Source organism: Leuresthes tenuis, unplaced genomic scaffold (genome assembly GCF_036924035.1).
Source record: "Leuresthes tenuis unplaced genomic scaffold, fLeuTen1.0.hap1 SCAF_21, whole genome shotgun sequence".
In the NCBI taxonomy this organism is placed as follows: Eukaryota; Metazoa; Chordata; class Actinopteri; order Atheriniformes; family Atherinopsidae; genus Leuresthes; species Leuresthes tenuis.
Window position 1 is genome coordinate 31,239,109 of NW_027325375.1, and position 21,471 is coordinate 31,260,579.

Here is a 21,471-nt window from a genome sequence, read left to right on the forward strand (position 1 = left end):
CTTCAGTCAAAGCCTGTTTCTATGGAGATGAGCCTCAGTTTGTGAGTCTTAGACACAAAGATCAGGATAACTTTCAGTTTTCTGTCTCCATCATAAGATCTCATAGTTTGACATTTCCCCAACAGTTAGGGATGACTCAGGTGAGCCTGAAACATCCCACAGTTCAGGTGATTCAGATTCCCAAACCAGCGACATCATGACTCCTTTTTCTCTTTTTCTTGCTGGTTGTTTTAACTTGAAAATATTTGTGATTCATGTTTTCTGCTCTGAATTATCGATGGTTTTAACTTTTTTCAGGTTTTATTTGTTCCATCCTTCATCTTTTGCTTATCAGAGGTCGGTACAGGAGGGAAACCCAGACATCCGTCTCCTCAGCAACACTGATAACTGAAGGCTCTGCCTCCCATTCTGCTTTTAGGGGCCTGATAACTGAAGGCTCTGCCTCCCATTCTGCTTTTAGGGGCCTGATAACTGAAGGCTCTGCCTCCCATTCTGCTTTTAGGGGCCTGATAACTGAAGGCTCTGCCTCCCATTCTGTTTTTAGGGGCCTGATAACTGAAGGCTCTGCCTCCCATTCTGCTTTTAGGGGCCTGATAACTGAAGGCTCTGCCTCCCATTCTGCTTTTAGGGGCCTGATAACTGAAGGCTCTGCCTCCCATTCTGCTTTTAGGGGCCTGATAACTGAAGGCTCTGCCTCCCATTCTGTTTTTAGGGGCCTGATAACTGAAGGCTCTGCCTCCCATTCTGCTTTTAGGGGCCTGATAACTGAAGGCTCTGCCTCCCATTCTGCTTTTAGGGGCCTGATAACTGAAGGCTCTGCCTCCCATTCTGTTTTTAGGGGCCTGATAACTGAAGGCTCTGCCTCCCATTCTGCTTTTAGGGGCCTGATAACTGAAGGCTCTGCCTCCCATTCTGCTTTTAGGGGCCTGATAACTGAAGGCTCTGCCTCCCATTCTGCTTTTAGGGGCCTGATAACTGAAGGCTCTGCCTCCCATTCTGTTTTTAGGGGCCTGATAACTGAAGGCTCTGCCTCCCATTCTGCTTTTAGGGGCCTGATAACTGAAGGCTCTGCCTCCCATTCTGCTTTTAGGGGCCTGATAACTGAAGGCTCTGCCTCCCATTCTGCTTTTAGGGGCCTGATAACTGAAGGCTCTGCCTCCCATTCTGCTTTTAGGGGCCTGATAACTGAAGGCTCTGCCTCCCATTCTGCTTTTAGGGGCCTGATAACTGAAGGCTCTGCCTCCCATTCTGCTTTTAGGGGCCTGATAACTGAAGGCTCTGCCTCCCATTCTGCTTTTAGGGGCCTGATAACTGAAGGCTCTGCCTCCCATTCTGCTTTTAGGGGCCTGATAACTGAAGGCTCTGCCTCCCATTCTGCTTTTAGAAACTCTGGGAACCACAAGGAAACCTGCAGCCTGAGAGCAAAGTGCTCTGTTGGGGAAATATCCAACTGTGAGATCTTTAAGATATGGAGACTTATGGTTTTATTTACTTACTTTCTTTTTACTTACTTACTTTTATTTATTCACGTATTGTTTTGTGTTAGAGATAAATGTTTCTTCGGGGTATTTGAGCCGTTTGTTCGGGGGAAATGTGACATATTTATGTTAAAGTAACAGGTTTAATCACAGCTGGGAAACATGAAAGTTCATAAAATAATGTGAAGGATTCATTTAAAACATGCTCTGTTGTATATTCAGTTTTTTCTCTGAATAAACCAGCGATAAGACAATAAAATGAAAATACATCGAGTATAAAGTGAATCTGAAGGGAAGTGATTTGGTGCCATATAAATATAAACTAAGATTAAATAATCACCAGCTCATAAATGGATTTAAACACTTTAAACTATCATAAAAGGATGCTCCAGTTTTGGGTTTAAAGTGCACGGATGGTTTTATTTACAGCTGCAAACATCTGGTTTGTTCTTTCATCGTCTCTGAACTTTTATTCCTACAAAATGTTTCTTTTCTATGATTAAAAATGTTTTATTTTCAGTGTTTCTGCCCTCAGGATGATGAAAGCCTGTCAGCAGTGGATGCTGCTTCTTCTTCTTCTTCTTCTTCTTCTTCTTCTTCTTCGGACCTGTTCGGATCAGAACCGACACGTTTCTCCTTCCATCACCGACTGCTGTGTCCCTCCAACAGGAGCCGGTTTAACGAGACATTCGGCTGATATTAACTCATAAAGACAACAGTTAAAACCATTTAATGACCTGTTTATGGGCTGTCGGCTGCTCTCTGCTGCCCCCTGCTGGTGACTAAAAACACGCGATTTGATGGGCTGAGGACAGGAAACCGGAAGCTTCGTGAAGATTAAAAACATCTGAAGTTCATATTCAAACTTTTTCAGGAGGTTCTTAAATAGGACAGAAAACGAGCTTCGACATGTGGATAAATTTAGATTTTTAACGGTCAGAAAAAGGTTAAAAAGCTGCAGATTTACAGATTAAAGCTTCCGAGCAGCTTCCACAGAACCCGACATCACACCACCAGTCCAACCTTTCATTTCAGAACACACCAGAAGAGTTTCTGTTAGTTCATTTTACCTTTAATAATAAAAAGAAAACTAAAATAAAAATCTCAAATTAAAAAATACATGGCAAAACAATAGACTCTTAAATGATTATGAGGATAATCATGGTCGCGATGATGATACAGTAGAATAATAATAATAATAATAATAATAATAATAATCATCAGAAGCATTATAACAAACCCTTCTCTGCCGGCGCCGGTCGGCCCCAGCAGAGAGAACTTCCTGTTTTATAGACATCATGGTAAGCATCGCACAGGCCGGGGCGTGGCACTTGTCAAAATATTTTCACACTTAGCAAAGTTACCCCACATATGCACGACAAAATCAGGACAGAATCACAGCTCGTACGATTCACAGCACTGCTTGGAAAAGACATGTCGTCAAAACGAGAAACATGCTCCGGGTCGGGTTCTTCTTCTTCTTCTGTTATGGGGCGCAGCGTCAACAACGAACCGAGCGAAGGGGGTGGGGGGGGCAGTTTGTGCGAGTCTCCGACGAACATTCAGAGAATAAAACATAAAAACGATCAACATTCTTCATCTCCTGAAACCGTTCAAGTGAGACTTCTGACGCCGTCGACCAATCAAAGTGCAGCGGGGGGGGGGGGGGGGGGGGCTGTTTAGGACCCGGGGGCTCGGGTTCTGAAGGGAAACGCTGGTGCCGTCCGGCTTCTCATGGCACCGGCTTCATGTTCACTTTGTTTTCTGACACATTGAGACACGAACACTGAACTAAGAGCACAAAACTGACGGATCGGCGCTTTTTTCCCGTCTTCAGATCAAAAGTCTGAGAAATATTCTTTAAATCTATTCTTTAAAGTTTTCTTTGACACGTTCAGACGGAAAACAGCTAAAATCTGAAGGAGATGTTGAAGTTTCTGCAGCAAAATCTGAGAAACGTTCATTTTATTTTCGCCTTTAATAAGAGATCAAATAACGAAGTCTGACAGAAAAGAAAAAAACTGAAGGATTTACAGTTTTTAATTTGGCAAATTTCCCAGTAGAAAAACTCCTTTTGGGCAGTTTGTTCCGACACAAAAACGTTTAAAAGCTGCAGATTCTGCTGAAAGAGAAGAAGAAGCGGCGGCGTTGGCGGCAGCGATGTGCAGAAGGCACACGGAGGACAACTGGACACGGCACCAGTTCTTCCCTTCAGCGCCCGGCCCGGATCGGCTCGGCCCGGCCCGGGTCGGGTCGGCCCGGATCGGGTCGGCCCGGATCGGGTCGGTCCGGCCGGGTCGCAGCCGACAAACTTCAGCTTCTGATCCGAAGCCTTCGGGACCGACGAGGCGACTCAGGAGGCGCGGCTTCGTCCCGTCAAACAGAACCGAGACGGGACCGGCCGAGTCCGAACGATCCCAGCGAGGCCAGAGTTTCAGCTTCAGAACCTGAAAGGTTTTATTTACAACACGGACCCCACGCCTGTTCCGACCCGCTGCGGCGCCGCTTCTCATTAATATTCATCAGCAGATTCAGATCCACTGCAAACTTTAAAGAGGAGTTGGGTTTTCAGCCCGAAGGAGCGAATAAATCCTTCAGGCCTCGGATTTCACAAAGTTTCAAATCAAGTCCAGAACCGGAAGCAAAATCAGCAGAACTTTAGATTTTTATCTGCAACAGTAGAAAAATATCGGAATTATTTCACAAAGACTTAAGGAAACTCTGTCGACGCTGGAATGGTTCTCAGAGGCGTGCTGAGGACAGAACGGCTGGCGGGGCGGAGCCGGGCCGAGCCGGACCAAACCGGGTTGGACCGGAGCGGGATGCGAGCGGGGGGGGGGAGGATGCTGGTGACCTTCAGCTGGAACAAAGATGGCGAACAAGAGTCCGTTTCAGTGAACAAGACGCCGCTGGACAGAAACTCGTTTTTAATCACTTCTTTGCCCGTTTAAAGCCCCGCCCACAGGCTCCGCCCACAGGCTCCGCCCACAGGCTTCTGCTCTGCAGCCACGCAAGTTTTTACTTTTCTGACCTTCGACAGAGAGAAGACGGATGGAGAAGAAGAAGAGGCGGCGGCGGCGTGATGAACAGCTGAAGCGAGAGAGGAGGAACACCACGAGCCTCCGTCCAGACGTGCCCCCATCAGTCGCCTCCGCCGGGGAATGTAACGTGAAGCGTGTACGAGTGTGTGTGTGTGTGTGTGTGTGTGTGTGTGTGTGTGTGTGTGTGTGTGTGTGTGTGTGTGTGTGTGTGTGTGTGTGTGTGTGTGTGTGTGTGTGTGTGTGTGTGTGTGTGTGTGTGGTTTCAAAGCGAGCGTCTGAGCGGGCGGCGAGCTTCTAGCAGTCCTCGTCCTTGTCGTCCACGGTGCCTTTGAGCCGCAGGCGGGCGAAGTCTTCGAAGACGAAGTCGTCGTCCTGGGAGATGCTGCTGAGAGTTTGGAGACGATGCGTTTGAGTCAGCTGACCAGAAACCGACGTCAGCAACAGGAAGTGGCTCAAAGGAGGCGGCACAATACTCACTTTGTGTCGAACTCTATCAAGTTGGTGTCGATGGGCGGATCCATCTCCGGCACAGCTGTGACACACACACACAGGTGAGGAAAGAGCGGCTGAAGGTGTGTGTGTGAGTGTGAGCGGCACCGTGCACGAGCGGCGTGCACGAGCGGTGTGCACGAGCGGCGTGCACGAGCGGCGGGCACTCACCTGACTGGGGGCGGGACAGAGGCGGCTCCACAGGTTTAGGATGCATTAAGATGAACGGCAGCTCCACCGACACGTCCCTGAAAACAACAGCAGCTGATCAGAGGTATTTATCTCCTCCTCATCGATTGATCAGGTGCCCGAGTTCTTTTTATCAGGTCAGAAATATTTGCGTAATAAAAACTATTTAAAGAGAAAAATTCACATTAAGAACTAACTTTTAGTCACAATCAGAGCAAAAAAAACATTCATCTCCAAACATAACAGGACTACAGAACAGCAGCTGTTAGCTTCCTAGCTAACATCCAGCTGTGCTAACATCTGTTAGCTTCTCTCCTTCTGTCTCTGCCTTCATAAACTGTGTTTTAATGCAGCTGAAATCCTAACAAAGCCTCTTATTTCCTGTTTTATTGTCTGTTATCAGACAAACAGTGACTCAGAATAACAGCAGCAGATTCAACAGGTCTGATAAAATGAGCTGTTTTTACTCTGGTTGGACTTTGATGTGACTCAGAATATTAGCTCACATTAACAGGCTGAAGCTGCTCAGATGGACACATTAAGGACATTATGATGGTATGCTTGTGCTAACGGGTCGTTCTGGTGACATTTCAACAGAAATTAGCCGCTATCTTAACACAATAAACAACCGCTAGCTTCCTTCCCTTCTCCGGTAGCTTCCTTCCGTTCTCCGCTAGCTTCCTTCCGTTCTCCGCTAGCTTCCTTCCGTTCTCCGCTAGCTTCCTTCCGTTCTCCGCTAGCTTCCTTCCGTTCTCCGCTAGCTTCCTTCCGTTCACCGCTAGCTTCCTTCCGTTCACCGCTAGCTTCTTTCCGTTCTCCGCTAGCTTCTTTCCGTTCTCCGCTAGCTTCCTTCCGTTCTCCGCTAGCTTCCTTCCGTTCTCCGCTAGCTTCTTTTCCGTTCTCCGCTAGCTTCCTTCCGTTCTCCGCTAGCTTCCTTCCGTTCTCCGCTAGCTTCCTTCCGTTCTCCGCTAGCTTCCTTCCGTTCTCCGCTAGCTTCCTTCCGTTCTCCGCTAGCTTCCTTCCGTTCTCCGCTAGCTTCCTTCCGTTCTCCGCTAGCTTCCTTCCGTTCTCCGCTAGCTTCCTTCCGTTCTCCGCTAGCTTCCTTCCGTTCTCCGCTAGCTTCCTTCCGTTCTCCGCTAGCTTCCTTCCGTTCTCCGCTAGCTTCCTTCCGTTCTCCGCTAGCTTCCTTCCGTTCTCCGCTAGCTTCTTTCCGTTCTCCGCTAGCTTCCCTCTGTTCTCTGCTAGCTTCCTTCCGTTCTCTGCTAGCTTCTTTTCTGTTCTCTGCTAGCTTCCTTCCGTTCTCCGCTAGCTTCTTTCCGTTCTCCGCTAGCTTCTTTCCGTTCTCCGCTAGCTTCTTTCCGTTCTCTGCTAGCTTCCCTCTGTTCTCTGCTAGCTTCCTTCCGTTCTCTGCTAGCTTCCCTCTGTTCTCTGCTAGCTTCCTTCCGTTCTCTGCTAGCCTCTTTTCTGTTCTCTGCTAGCGTCCTTCCTAGCTAACCAGCCTACTGGTTTCCATTAAAATGCTAACATGAAATGTTCCCTTGTGTTTGTTCCGCTCAGTGGACTCGATATGTAAACTGGCTGCTTCCTGCTGAGATGTGCTATCATGCTAAGCTAACTGGCTTTAACAATCTAGATCTTTTCCCTCAGATTTTGCTTTTACAAACGTGTAATACAGTAATAACTGTCCGTGTGAAACAGGGCGACCGCTGAGCAGAACATGTTGGGGGGAGTTAAACGAAGAGTCGAAGCTGATCATCAGCATCATCAATAAATAACGTAATAAAATAAGCTAAAACTGGTTCAAATGAATCCATTCAGTCACTTCAGGGAACATTTACCTCTCCAACATGCCACGCAGCGGTCTGCAGGGAGGGGGCACACAGAGGGGGGGGGCAGGAGGAGCCACAGAACAGCAGACAGACAGAAGAGGGAGGTGAAATGAAAAGCAGGAAGCAACACAACAACAACCTACAGTGGAAGCAAACAACGAGCAGGAGGCCGAGCTGACGACTAAACAAAGGTTTTATTCTGATAAAAGTCTGACTGAGGAGCTGAAAAACCCAAGAAAAGAACAATGGAAGAACAATAAAGTCAATGTGCTCAGAAATGTTTATAATGTCGCTATTTAAATGGGAATAAATGTTATTTATTTATTCAGTTATTTCATTTTTTATCTTTTGAATTTATTATTTTAACTAGTTATTTCTGTATTTATCTACATATTAAACCATTCAGTTATTTAATCTCATATATTGTGAAATTAAATAAGATTTAAGAATATAAGACAGAACTGTAAAAGGAACATGTATTTAAAATGTAAACAAATTAAAAAGGATTAAATTAAACAAAGTAAATTAAACGTTAAATGAAAATCAAAGCAGAAATATGAAATTATGTCACATTTTATAGGTTCAACGTTGTTTACATGAACTTTTCAAACCAATTTGTAGCTTTTTTATCCATGTAAATGTCTTTCTGTATTTATTTTCTATTTTGGCAGCTTCAGGCCTCCATAACTTTGGCTTAAAATGTCATTTTTTAAGAAATTGTGGCTCAAGTTTAATATTCGTCTAAAAAGCATCTTAAGATTCGCTTCATCGGTTCAGAAAAGAAAAAACAACATTTCCCAGAAGCCCCGGCTGTTCTGTCATCTTTTAACTCGTTAAAATTTCGCCTTTGAAGCTGTGAACGACGTCATGTGACCGATGAGCTCAGACCGAAGTGGGCGCAGCTCAGTTATAAATGTTTCATCAGGTCAAGTCTGGAAGCAAAGCGCTCCAAACGCCACTGATGCCATTTACAGGAAACAGAGGGACAGGAAGTGATGTCAGCAGAGCAGGAAGTGTGTGTGTGTGTGTGTTTGTTTTACCCTCCACGTGAAACCACCAGCTTGACTTTGACTCTGTAGGACACCAGGATGCCCAGGACCTCCTTGTTGGTGACGTCCTTCACTCTGAAACAGACGACACGGCGCTGCGGTCATGTGACCGCACCAACACACCTGAACCTGTCATGTGACACTGCGTGCACGTGTGTGCGTTACATGGTGGACGAGGCCAGGTTGGTGTCTTCGTGCTTCAGTTTGCCGTCCAGGGCGAGTCCCCTCTTCTCTCTGTTCTTGTCGAGCGTCGGGGTCAGAGTGTACACCTTACAGAAGGTGGAGCTGGATGACACCTGGTCGCTATGGAGACGACACGCCACCGTCAGCCAGACTGCTCAGTAAACCCCGCCCCCTCCACATATTAGTTCAAACTGCAGTAATGAGCGACTATTAAACCAGTTAAATAAAACCAGTTGAATTCAAACCAGTTTACATACATTTTTATCTTGTTGAGTCCAGTTTAAACCTGTTTAATCTGGTTTAAACATGTTTTAAACCAAATAAAGCAGTTTTAATCTGGTTTAAACATGTTTTAAATCAATTAAAGCACTTAGAACACATTCGATTTGGTTCTTGTCAGGTTCAAACCAGTTCACATAAATTTTTATCTTGTTGAGTCCCGTTTAAACCAGTTTAAACCTGTTTAATCTGGTTTAAACATGTTTTAAACCAAATAAAGCAGTTTGAACACATTCAATTTGGTTCCTGTCAGGTTCAAACCAGTTTACATCCATTTTTATCTTGTTAAATCCAGTTTAAACATGTTTTAAACCAAATAAAGCACTTTGAACACATTCGATTTGGTTCTTGTCAGGTTCAAACCAGTTCACATAAATTTTTATCTTGTTGAGTCCAGTTTAAACCAGTTTAATCTGGTTTAAACATGTTTTAAACCAAATAAAGCAGTTTTAATCTGGTTTAAACATGTTTTAAATCAATTAAAGCACTTAGAACACATTCGATTTGGTTCTTGTCAGGTTCAAACCAGTTCACATAAATTTTTATCTTGTTGAGTCCCGTTTAAACCAGTTTAAACCTGTTTAATCTGGTTTAAACATGTTTTAAACCAAATAAAGCAGTTTGAACACATTCGATTTGGTTCCTGTCAGGTTCAAACCAGTTTACATCCATTTTTAACTTGAGTCCCGTTTAAACCAGTTTAAACCGGTTTAAACATGTTTTAAACCAAATAAAGCAGTTTGAACACATTTGATTTAGTTTCTGTCAGGTTCAAACCAGTTCACATACATTTTTATCTAGTTAAATCCAGTTTAATTCGGTGTGAAACTTCTATGAACTTCTTTTAAATCAATTCAAATTGAACAGTTTATTTTGTTCAAACCTTTTTAATCTGAATATAAAGGAGTTTAAACTCATTTTGTCTGATAAATCTTGTTTAAGGGCTTCAATCTCATTTAAAAAATAAAAAATTCAGTAAAATAATGTTTTAAAGTAAAAATGTAGTTTAAAATAATCTGATTGAATCCATTAGAAACAAATCCAAACTGAAGAGGAGGTGAAACAGACTTACTCTGCCTCCTGCTGAGCCACTGGACATTTATACTGGGCAGTGCTGAACAGACAGATATCTGCATACTGACGCACTGCAGGAGGAAACAACAGCAGAGATCATCCAATTAAGAAGGTCAAAGCTTCAGATTTAACTCAAATTACAACTAATGTCAGATGTGAGTCCGGAGCAGAGCTGACAGTTCCAGTTACAGCTTAAAGGTGGTTAAATCTTAGCATCGGTGCTAAAAAATCAGCCTGAAACATCTGTTCTCTGAAGGCTGGACGCCACAGCTGGTGATAAATCTTCTTCTACACTCTGATCATCGTCCATCAGGGATGAGAACCGTGAGAAATCCTTGAGGTTAAAAGCTGGGAATGTGTCAGAAAAGAAGCAGAGACGAGACGTACCGGAGATCTTGACTCTCTTCACGGTCTTGGTGGAGTTGTTGGTGACGTGGACGTTGACACTGATGGGCTCTCCGTGGTAATACAGCTGCACACAAAGCATGATGGGAGAAAACAACTGGTTATCACCACGCCTCCTTTAATTCAGCGCCATCGGCAGCTGTGAGCGCTGCGCACCTCCTTGTCTAGAGACGCCTCCAGGTGCAGGGATCTGTCGGACATCAGGAAGCTGCGGGTCGTCTCCACCATCGGCTGCGGACCCGGCTTCTCCGGGGCGTACTGGACCTTCCTGATCACCAGACGCACCGAGTTCCTGCAGGTGACACCGGCCTCAGTAACGTTATATCCTGAGAAACCTCAGCCCGCAGGTCTCAACTCACCTCTTGTGAATCTTCTCCTCTATCGACTTGGCGCAGAAAGCTCTGATCTCGAAGTCGACGCCGCAGGCCTGCAGAGAGAAAACATCCCGGTCAGCTGGTCCCACCGCCACAAACCAGCTCTCCGGCCGTTAAACCTCATTGGATAACTTAAACCGACGGGCCGCCGTCACTCTGCTGAGTTTTAAAGCGTCGCTCAGACATCGGAGTCCATTCTGTGTCGTTAATAAACGTGATTTAAACATCATTCTGTACGATCCTTTGCAATAAAGTGTGTCTTTAAAACTGTAAAAGTGCAGAAATGGTTCTTTATTCGCCCAAAGAGTCACTGGAAGTGATGAATGTTTCCTGAAAGATGATTTATCCTGGAACAGGTCGCTGCGTTCGAGCTGGAAAATCACCAGGAGACTTAAATATGGGACCGTAAACAGTAGGGCATCAAATAAGGGTCAGAAAGATGTTTCACTCGTACAAAGACGTTCTCATTCGGACGCTGGGTGTTTCTTTTTGGTCTTTTTATTATATTTACCAGATTTGCCCGTCTTTAGCGGCAGCTTTAATCAAAATAAAAGCTGGTGGAGGAAACTCTGAGCCAAACAGTTACGGGTTAGAGACAAAAAAACAGGGAATAACCGTTCAAAATATCAGTCACAGGAATGCTACTCGATAAAAAGCTCGTAAGAAGAAGATCGTTTGATTCTCTGAGTCTTATTTCCTCGTTCCAAAGTCTACGAGTCAGCTTCAGATTTGAGGCTCGACTTTGGACCCGTTGGGAAGTGGAAGCTTCCGGTCAGAAACTGAAGTTTGACCCAAACAGGTCAGCAGCAGGAGGACCATCACCTGCAGTCCAGTCCTGTTTATCACATCATTTTCACAGAATAAAACACTTTCCTGCCCTTTATGGGCTGGTTTCACATGAAAAACACCAGCTCCAGCACTGAGAAATGCATGCTGGGATTCTCCTCTGATTCTTTCAGTATCAGAGGAGAATGAAGCAGTAAAAATCAGACTGAAAGACTCTGATGTGAAGCCAACCCCCCAGAGAGTGGTGCTCGTGGTCAGTGTTACCTTCCCGGTGTCCTCTGGTCCGGGCTGTAAAGTGACCGAACAGGGGAGGTTCTGAGGGATCTGAAACGGCACAGAACCAAAACACTTCATTACTTTCAGCCTCAGAAATAACACCATCAAGCTGAAACAGCATCACTTTCAGTCACTGCCATAATGGAAGATTATACTTTAGAGGTTTAGGAGAAAGAACTTCTGAGCTGCGCCCACCAGGGGGCAGCAGAGCAGCCTGAAAGCACAACTTCTGACCCGTTACCGGCTCTCAGAGCAGAACAATTCTTTATAAGAGGGACTGTAGCAGAGCTGAGACCAGAAGATTAATATAAAACACACAAAATTATTAAATATATAAATGAGAGGAGAAGGAGAAGAGCTGCAGTTCCAGCTGGATGAGCTCCTTTAATTGGGCCGCTGTATTCGTCCCGGTCCGACCCAGAACAGGAACCCAGTTCCTGACAGAAGGATGGGGGTGTCCTCTCAGATAGTCGGTACCAGCGTTTTCTTCTTCTTTAGCAGATAAACTGCTCATCGTTACTCAAGCAAACACGGCGTGGCGGTGTCCGTCCTCCTCTCCCTTCTCTGGAGAACCACAGGGTTCATGGTCGGAGCCCCTCAGCGTTTCGCTGAAAGTCTTAAAATGAGTCGACTCTAACGGCGAGGAGAGCTTCATCAGCTCAGACCGTGACAGATGTGTTCAGCCAGATGTGAGGCTCATCTGTCTGAACACATCTGCAGCAGGTGAAGCTGCTGCTTAATGTGAGAAATCAGCTTTAAAAGCAGCAACACCGAGGTAAACCTTCCCCTCTGAACTCTACGCTGTGGTAGTTCTTCTTCATTTTGATGGCGTTGGTGTTTTCCTGGTTTCTAACAGAGCGTTTATAAACCTGAAAACACCACAGCTACGACTCAGGTTCAGAAAAAAAGCTCAGAGAAGAAGCCGGAACACAGAAAAATCCTCTGAGAGTTTCAGTTTGAGCCCAGAAGTTTAGGTAAATTATTCTAATGAGCGACTTCCTGAACTCCCCAAAAGGATTTCTGTCTGCTGAGAGGGAAATTTTACAGAAGCATGTTGAATTAAAGAGGAAGCAGCGATGTGCATCTGAGCCTCAGGAGGTCCAACAGAAACCAGCTCCTGAACCTTTGTTCTGTCTCTGAAAACCTTTACAGTCACATAAAAACCTGCGTTTAAGAACATGTCCGACAGGAGGAAATCCTCTTAAGAAGAGGACTGAACCGGGCCGGCGTGGCGAACAGAAACAGGAGAAGCAGCAGGACTCACTGTGAAGTAGAAGGGGTGAGCATGCTGGCCGAGCTTCTTCAGCAGCCTCTCCTGCAGCCGGCTGTTGGGTTTCCGCTCCTCAGGCACCGGAGGGAAGGCCTGAGGACAGAGTTAAATGTTCAGGTAAAGCTTCTAAAACCCAACTGTTCCCCTTTAATACGGCCCAGACTCAGATATATCTGCCTGTGAGAGTCGGGAGGAAGCTAAAACCATCCCAGAGTTTATCACAGCTACTTTTCTTTGAAATTTGATCTGATTTTATAACCAAGGACTTCACTCGTGCTGTTAGGGTTTTTCTGGCAGCTGCCGGAGGACTGAGACTGAAAAACAAACAGAAACGACTAAATAACTCCTATTCCTTCACTTTTCCACTCAGTTTTATTATTTTAACTGTGATATATTTCATTTCTATATTATTTTATTTATTTACAGATATATTTACTCTCCTAACATTACCCTGTCTTCATTTTTATATTTCTGCTCCATTATGCAAATGAGGGGGCGGGTTTAGTGTGTCATGGCTTCAGCTTTTCATCCATTGGTTGATGATCGCTGCTCAGATCGTGTTTCAGGACTTCTGAAACCAGAAGTAGCAAAGAAGAAGCTGCTGTGCAGCCAGCTTGTTAATTCAACAGATCGAGGAAGTTAAGATAGCCGTTAAAGCTGTGAGGCTTCCCCACTTCCTGTCTGGGTTTTCGTTGTGAAACAGGTCTGAAGCCCCGCCCCCTCATTTGCATAATTAACTAAATGCATACAGAGATGGAAAGAAGGAGAGGATATAAATGAGTTGTCTTGGGGAAGTAAATAAGTCGCTTTGGATAAAAGCGTCTGCTAAATACATAAACATAAATATGAGGAAAGGAGTTCTGAAATAAAAGAAAGAAATGAAAAATATTCCAGCTAAAAATTGAACAACATGAAGCTTAAATGAATAAATCGATAAAATCTCAGACTTTTGACTTGGTTTCAACCCTTTTATTGATCTCATCTGTTTATTTTTCAGTTACTGCTTGCGTTCAGGATGCTTGTTCAGCACTTTCTGCAACCATATGACGCATTTTTAAATGACTTGTTGATATAAATCAACTAAAAATAAAATGAGAAGCAGAAAAGCAACAACATCTCTGCCCAAACAGGAAGTAAATGAACAAACGGATCCTTTTAGATTTGTGCCCGTTTTAAACTAGTTCTATTTCATTTCAGCGACCGTAAAGCTTTCAGCAGCCTCTCTCCCGCCCTGATCTCCTCCCTCCAGCACTGTGCTGGAGCCACCAGGAGTTCAGGGTTCTTTCTTCTCAAAGTGCCTCAGAAAACAAAGACGCTGAAATGAAGCGAGGCTTCGGAAAGTTAAAGCCAGACGTGACGACACATTCAGTCCATGGGAATGAAACAATCTGATGGTCAGGAAGCAGTTCAGCAGGAACCCTGAACCCGAGTTTAACATCAGGAAATCAGAGTGAGATCCTGGTCCGTGAAAGCTGCACAGACGCCGTCTTTAAGTCACTTTTATGGTCAGATTTTATTAGAGCAGAGCGACGGTCTGGAAATGCTTTAAGGGAGTCAAGAGTTTCTGAGAAATAAGAGCAGCTTCATTAGGAATTCAGGTTAATATGAATCATTTTATATTAATATACACTGCAGGAGGGACTGGACCTGAACGGTGGCTCGGTTTGGATTATTTAGTTACCTAATCAAATAAGTTCTTTATCTTTATGTTCGAGTCATTTCCCCTCCGCAGCCTCCTGACTTCGCCACATTAACACGGAACTTTTACTGGCTGCTTGAAGCGCTTCAGACTGAGCTGCTGTTTTTCACGATGCTTCAACAACAAGCCGAGTCCTGGAGGCTCACCTGGAAGGTGGAGATGTAGAGATCCTTCCGGAAAGACAGACCCAGCACGTCCAGGTCCTCGCGGCCGTATCTGAACGCACAGGTGAGCGTGACGAAGACTGCGGAGGAAGAGGCGACCATTAAATCATCACCTTCTTTCCTTGCTCCAGTCGGATTAATCAAACAATCAAATAAACATTGATTTTACTTTGTGAAACACACTTAATTAGTTTGCTTCAAGCCTTCAAAGTTTAAGGTAAACGCTACACGAGAAGAGAATCTTTCACTGATGGAGGAGGAGTTGGATGTAAATATGAGTCATTCTGGTTTTTCACTGAATTGCTTGAAAATAATAAGAGGAAGAAGTTCATCAGACGACGAGATGTGGAAACAAGCGAGTTACAGACAGAGGAAAATCTGATTAAATAACATTTAAATAAAGAAGCCAGAAGCTCATAGAGAAGCACCCGGCCCCTCCATGATGTTTGGGACAGAATGGACAAACTGTGATGCTTCTGTGGCTAACTAGCGGTTAGCATGTAGCAGTGTAGCCACTGTGTTTCTTTTCATGAAGTCTTCCTGAGGACAGTCTTCTCTGACAGAGAGACACCTGTCTGAGGAACCACACACACCTGGAACACAACTGTCTGAGGAACCACACACACCTGGAACACACCTGTCTGAGGAACCACACACACCTGGAACACAACTGTCTGAGGAACCACACACACCTGGAACACAACTGTCAGAGGAACCACACACACCTGGAACACAACTGTCTGAGGAACCACACACACCTGGAACACACCTGTCTGAGGAACCACACACACCTGGAACACAACTGTCTGATGAACCACACACACCTGGAACACACCTGTCTGAGGAACCACACGCATCTGGAACACACCTGAGGAACCACACACCTGGAACACACCTGTCTGAGGAACCACACACACCTGGAACACAACTGTCTGAGGAACCACACACACCTGGAACACACCTGTCTGAGGAACCACAGGCACCTGGAACACACCTGTCTGAGGAACCACACACACCTGGAACACACCTGTCTGAGGAACCACACACACCTGGAACACAACTGTCTGAGGAACCACACACACCTGGAACACACCTGTCTGAGGAACCACACGCACCTCAGGAACCACACACACCTGGAACACACCTCTCTGAGGAACCACAAACACCTGGAACACACCTGTCTGAGGAACCACACGCATCTGGAACACACCTGAGGAACCACACACCTGGAACACACCTGTCTGAGGAACCACACACACCTGGAACACAACTGTCTGAGGAACCACACGCACCTGGAACACACCTGTCTGAGGAACCACACACACCTGGAACACACCTGAGGAACCACACACACCTGGAACAAACCTGTCTTAGGAACCACACACACCTGGAACACACCTGTCTGAGGAACCACACACACCTGGAACACACCTGTCTGAGGAACCACACACACCTGGAACACACCTGTCTGAGGAACCACACGCACCTGGAACACACCTGTCTGAGGAACCACACGCACCTGGAACACACCTGTCTGAGGAACCACACGCACCTGGAACACACCTGTCTGAGGAACCACACGCACCGGGAACACACCTGAGGAACCACACACACCTACAACACACCTGTCTGAGGAACCACACCTGTCTGAAGAACCACACACACCTGGAACACACCTGTCTGAGGAACCACACACACCTGGAACACACCTGTCTGAGGAAACACACAAACCTGGAACACACCTGTCTGAGGAAACACACAAACCTGGAACACACCTGTCTGAGGAACCACACACACCTAGAACACACCTGTCTGAGGAACCACACACACCTGGAACACACCTGTCTGAGGAAACACACCTGTCTGAGGAACCACAGGCACCTGGAACACACCTGTCTGAGGAACCACACACACCTGTCTGAGGAACCACACACACCTGGAACACACCTGAGGAACCACACACACCTGGAACAAACCTGTCTTAGGAACCACACGCACCTGGAACACACCTGTCTTAGGAACCACACGCACCTGGAACACACCTGTCTGAGGAACCACACGCACCTGGAACACACCTGTCTGAGGAACCACACGCACCTGGAACACACCTGTCTGAGGAAACACACCTGTCTGAGGAACCACAGGCACCTGCAACACACCTGTCTGAGGAACCACACGCACCGGGAACACACCTGAGGAACCACACACACCTACAACACACCTGTCTGAGGAACCATACCTGTCTGAAGAACCACACACACCTGGAACACACCTGTCTGAGGAATCACACACACCTAGAACACACCTGTCTGAGGAACCACACACACCTGGAACACACCTGTCTGAGGAACCACACACACCTGGAACACACCTGTCTGAGGAACCACACACACCTGGAACACACCTGTCTGAGGAACCACACACACCTGAAACACACCTGTCTGAGGAACCTCACACACCTGGAACACACCTGTCTGAGGAACCACAGGCACCTGGAACACACCTGTCTGAGGAACCACACGCACCTGGAACACACCTGTCTGAGGAACCACACGCACCTGGAACACACTTGTCTGAGGAACCACACGCACCTGGAACACACCTGTCTGAGGAACCACACACACCTGGAACACACCTGTCTTAGGAACCACACACACCTGGAACACACCTGTCTGAGGAACCACACGCACCTGGAACACACCTGTCTGAGGAAACACACACACCTGGAACACACCTGTCTGAGGAAACACACCTGTCTGAGGAACCACAGGCACCTGCAGCACACCTGTCTGAGGAACCACACGCACCGGGAACACACCTGAGGAACCACACACACCTACAACACACCTGTCTGAGGAACCACACCTGTCTGAAGAACCACACACACCTGGAACACACCTGTCTGAGGAACCACACACACCTGGAACACACCTGTCTGAGGAACCACACACACCTAGAACACACCTGTCTGAGGAACCACATACACCTGGAACACACCTGTCTGAGGAACCACACACATCTGGAACACACCTGTCAGAGGAACCACACGCACCTGGAACACACCTGTTTGAGGAACCACACACACCTGGAACACACCTGTCAGAGGAACCACACACACCTGGAACACACCTGTCTGAGGCACCAGACACACCTGGAACACACCTGGAACACATCTGGAACACACCTGAGGAACCACACACACCTGGAACACACCTGAGGAACCACACACACCTGGAACACAGCTGAAGAACCACATGCACACCTGGAACACACCTGTCTGAGGAACCACACACACCTGGAACACACCTGAGGAACCACACACACCTGGAACACACCTGAGGAACCACACACACCTGGAACACACCCCGAACACACCTGAGGAACCACACACACCTGGAACACACCTGTCTGAGGAACCACACACACCTGGAACACACATGTCTGAGGAACCAAACGCACCTGGAACACACCTGTCTGAGGAACCACACGCACCTGGAACACACCTGTCTGAGGAACCACACGCACCTGGAACACACATGTCTGAGGAACCACACGCACCTGGAACACACCTGTCTGAGGAACCACACACACCTGGAACACACCTGTCTGAGGAACCACACGCACCTAGAACACACCTGTCTGGGGAATCACACACACCTGGAACACACCTGTCTGAGGAACCACACGCACCTGGAACACACCTGTCTGAGGAACCACACGCACCTGGAACACACCTGTCTGAGGAACCACACACACCTGGAACACACCTGAGGAACCACACACACCTGCAACACACCTGTCTGAGGAACCACACACACCTGGAACACACCTGAGGAACCACACGCAACTGGAACACACCTGAGGAACCACACACACCTGGAACACACCTGTCTGAGGAACCAAACGCACCTAGAACACACCTGTCTGAGGAACCACACGCACCTAGAACACACCTGTCTGAGGAACCACACGCACCTGGAACACACCTGTCTGAGGAACCACACACACCTGGAACACACCTGTCTGAGGAACCACACCTGTCTGAGGAACCACACGCACCTGGAACACACCTGTCTGAGGAACCACACACACCTGGAACACACCTGTCTGAGGAACCACACGCACCTGGAACACACCTGAGGAACCACACACCTGGAACACACCTGTCTGAGGAACCACACGCACCTGGAACACACCTGAGGAACCACACACCTGGAACACACCTGTCTGAGGAACCACACGCACCTAGAACACACCTGCCTGGGGAACCACACGCACCTGAAACACACCTGTTTGAGGAACACCACACACCTGGAACACACCTGAGGAACCACACACCTGGAACACACCTGTCTGAGGAACCACACGCACCTGGAACACACCTGAGGAACCACACACCTGGAACACACCTGTCTGAGGAACCACACGCACCTAGAACACACCTGCCTGGGGAACCACACGCACCTGAAACACACCTGTTTGAGGAACACCACACACCTGGAACACACCTGTCTGAGGAACCACACGCACCTAGAACACACCTGTCTGAGGAACCACACGCACCTAGAACACACCTGTCTGAGGAACCACACGCACCTAGAATACACCTGCCTGGGGAACCACACACACGTGGAACACACCTGTTTGAGGAACCACACGCACCTGGAACACACCTGTCTGAGGAACCACACACACGTGGAACACACCTGGAACACACCTGAGGAACCACACACACCTGGAACACACCTGTCTGAGGAACCACACACACCTGGAACCAGCTGGAACACACCTGAGGAACCACACACACCTGGAACACACCTGTCTGAGGCACCACACACACCTGGAACACACCTGAGGAACCACACACACCTGGAACACACCTGAGGAGCCACACACACCTGGAACACACCTGAGGAACCACACACACCTGGAACACACCTGAGGAACCACATGCACACCTGGAACACACCTGAGGAACCACATGCACACCTGGAACACACCTGTCTGAGGAACCACACACACCTGCAACACACCTGAGGAACCACACACACCTGGAACACACCCCGAACACACCTGAGGAACCACACACACCTGGAACACACCTGTCTGAGGAACCACACACACCTGGAACACACACACCTGGAACACACCTGTCTGAGGAACCACACACACCTGGAACACACCTGTCTGAGGAACCACTCACACCTGGAACACACCTGAGGAACCACACACCTGGAACACACCTGTCTGAGGAACCACACACACCTGGAACACACCCCGAACACACCTGAGGAACCACACACACCTGGAACACACCTGTCTGAGGAACCACACACACCTGGAACACACACACCTGGAACACACCTGTCTGAGGAACCACACACACCTGGAACACACCTGTCTGAGGAACCACACACACCTGGAACACACCTGTCTGAGGAACCACTCACACCTGGAACACACCTGAGGAACCACACACCTGGAACACACCTGTCTGAGGAACCACACACACCTGGAACACACCCCGAACACACCTGAGGAACCACACACACCTGGAACACACCTGTCTGAGGAACCACACACATCTGGAACACACCTGGAGCACACCTGAGGAACCACACACACCTGGAACACACCTGTCTGAGGAACCACACACACCTAGAACACACCTGTCTGAGGAACCACACACACCTGGAACACACCTGTCTGAGGAACCACACACACCTGGAACACACCTGTCTGAGGAACCACACACACCTAGAACACACCTGTCTGAGGAACCACACACACCTGGAACACACCCCGAACACACCTGAGGAACCACACACACCTGGAACACACCTGTCTGAGGAACCACACACACCTGGAACACACCTGTCTGAGGAACCACACACATCTGGAACACACCTGGAACACACCTGAGGAACCACACACACCTAGAACACACCTGTCTGAGGAACCACACACACCTGGAACACACCTGTCTGAGGAACCACACACACCTGGAACACACCTGTCTGAGGAACCACACACACCTGGAACACACCTGTCTGAGGAACCACACACACCTGGAACACACCTGTCTGAGGAACCACACACACCTGGAACACACCTGTCTGAGGAACCACGCGCACCTGGAACACACCTGTCTGAGGAACCACACGCACCTGGAACACACCTGTCTGAGGAACCACACGCACCTGGAACACACCTGTCTGAGGAACCACACACACCTGGAACACACCTGGAACACACCTGAGGAACCACACGCACCTGGAACACACCTGTCTGAGGAACCACACACACCTGGAACACACCTGTCTGAGGAACCACACGCACCTGGAACACACCTGTCTGAGGAACCACACACACCTGGAACACACCTGGAACACACCTGAGGAACCACACGCACCTGGAACACACCTGTCTGAGGAACACCACACACCTGGAACACACCTGTCAGAGGAACCACACGCACCTGGAACACACCTGTCTGAGGAACCACACACACCTAGAACACACCTGTCTGAGGAACCACACGCACCTGGAACACACCTGTCTGAGGAACCACACGCACCTGGAACACACCTGTCTGAGGAACCACACACACCTGGAACACAACTGTCTGAGGAACCACACACACCTAGAACACACCTGTCTGAGGAACCACACACACCTGGAACACACCTGTCTGAGGAACCACACACACCTGGAACACACCTGAGGAACCACACACACCTGCAACACACCTGTCTGAGGAACCACACACACCTGGAACACACCTGAGGAACCACACGCAACTGGAACACACCTGAGGAACCACACACACCTGGAACACACCTGTCTGAGGAACCAAACGCACCTAGAACACACCTGTCTGAGGAAC

At 47.7% G+C, this 21,471-nt stretch overlaps 1 protein-coding gene across 4 annotated transcripts in view; it reads right to left on the reverse strand.

The window, feature by feature from the left end:
• Positions 1-2,528: 2,528 nt before the first annotated feature.
• Positions 2,529-21,471, reverse strand: part of LOC140280319 (arrestin red cell) — a 35,726-nt gene continuing 16,783 nt past the window's right edge. The window contains exons 5-17 of one of the 4 annotated variants that reach the window (XM_072375621.1): positions 14,568-14,665; positions 12,717-12,815; positions 11,441-11,500; positions 10,376-10,443; positions 10,173-10,308; positions 9,999-10,083; positions 9,610-9,682; positions 8,241-8,378; positions 8,067-8,150; positions 5,180-5,256; positions 4,997-5,051; positions 4,744-4,901; positions 2,529-4,661 (exon numbers count right to left, since the gene is read on the reverse strand). In XM_072375621.1, the coding sequence (XP_072231722.1) occupies positions 4,814-4,901; positions 4,997-5,051; positions 5,180-5,256; positions 8,067-8,150; positions 8,241-8,378; positions 9,610-9,682; positions 9,999-10,083; positions 10,173-10,308; positions 10,376-10,443; positions 11,441-11,500; positions 12,717-12,815; positions 14,568-14,665 (1,061 nt within the window). In that variant the 3' untranslated portion in view covers positions 2,529-4,661; positions 4,744-4,813. Of the gene's footprint in view, positions 4,662-4,743; positions 4,905-4,996; positions 5,052-5,179; positions 5,257-8,066; positions 8,151-8,240; positions 8,379-9,609; positions 9,683-9,998; positions 10,084-10,172; positions 10,309-10,375; positions 10,444-11,440; positions 11,501-12,716; positions 12,816-14,567; positions 14,666-21,471 lie in introns of all 4 variants that reach the window. The other 3 variants (XM_072375620.1, XM_072375619.1, XM_072375618.1) reach the window with 3 other exon arrangements.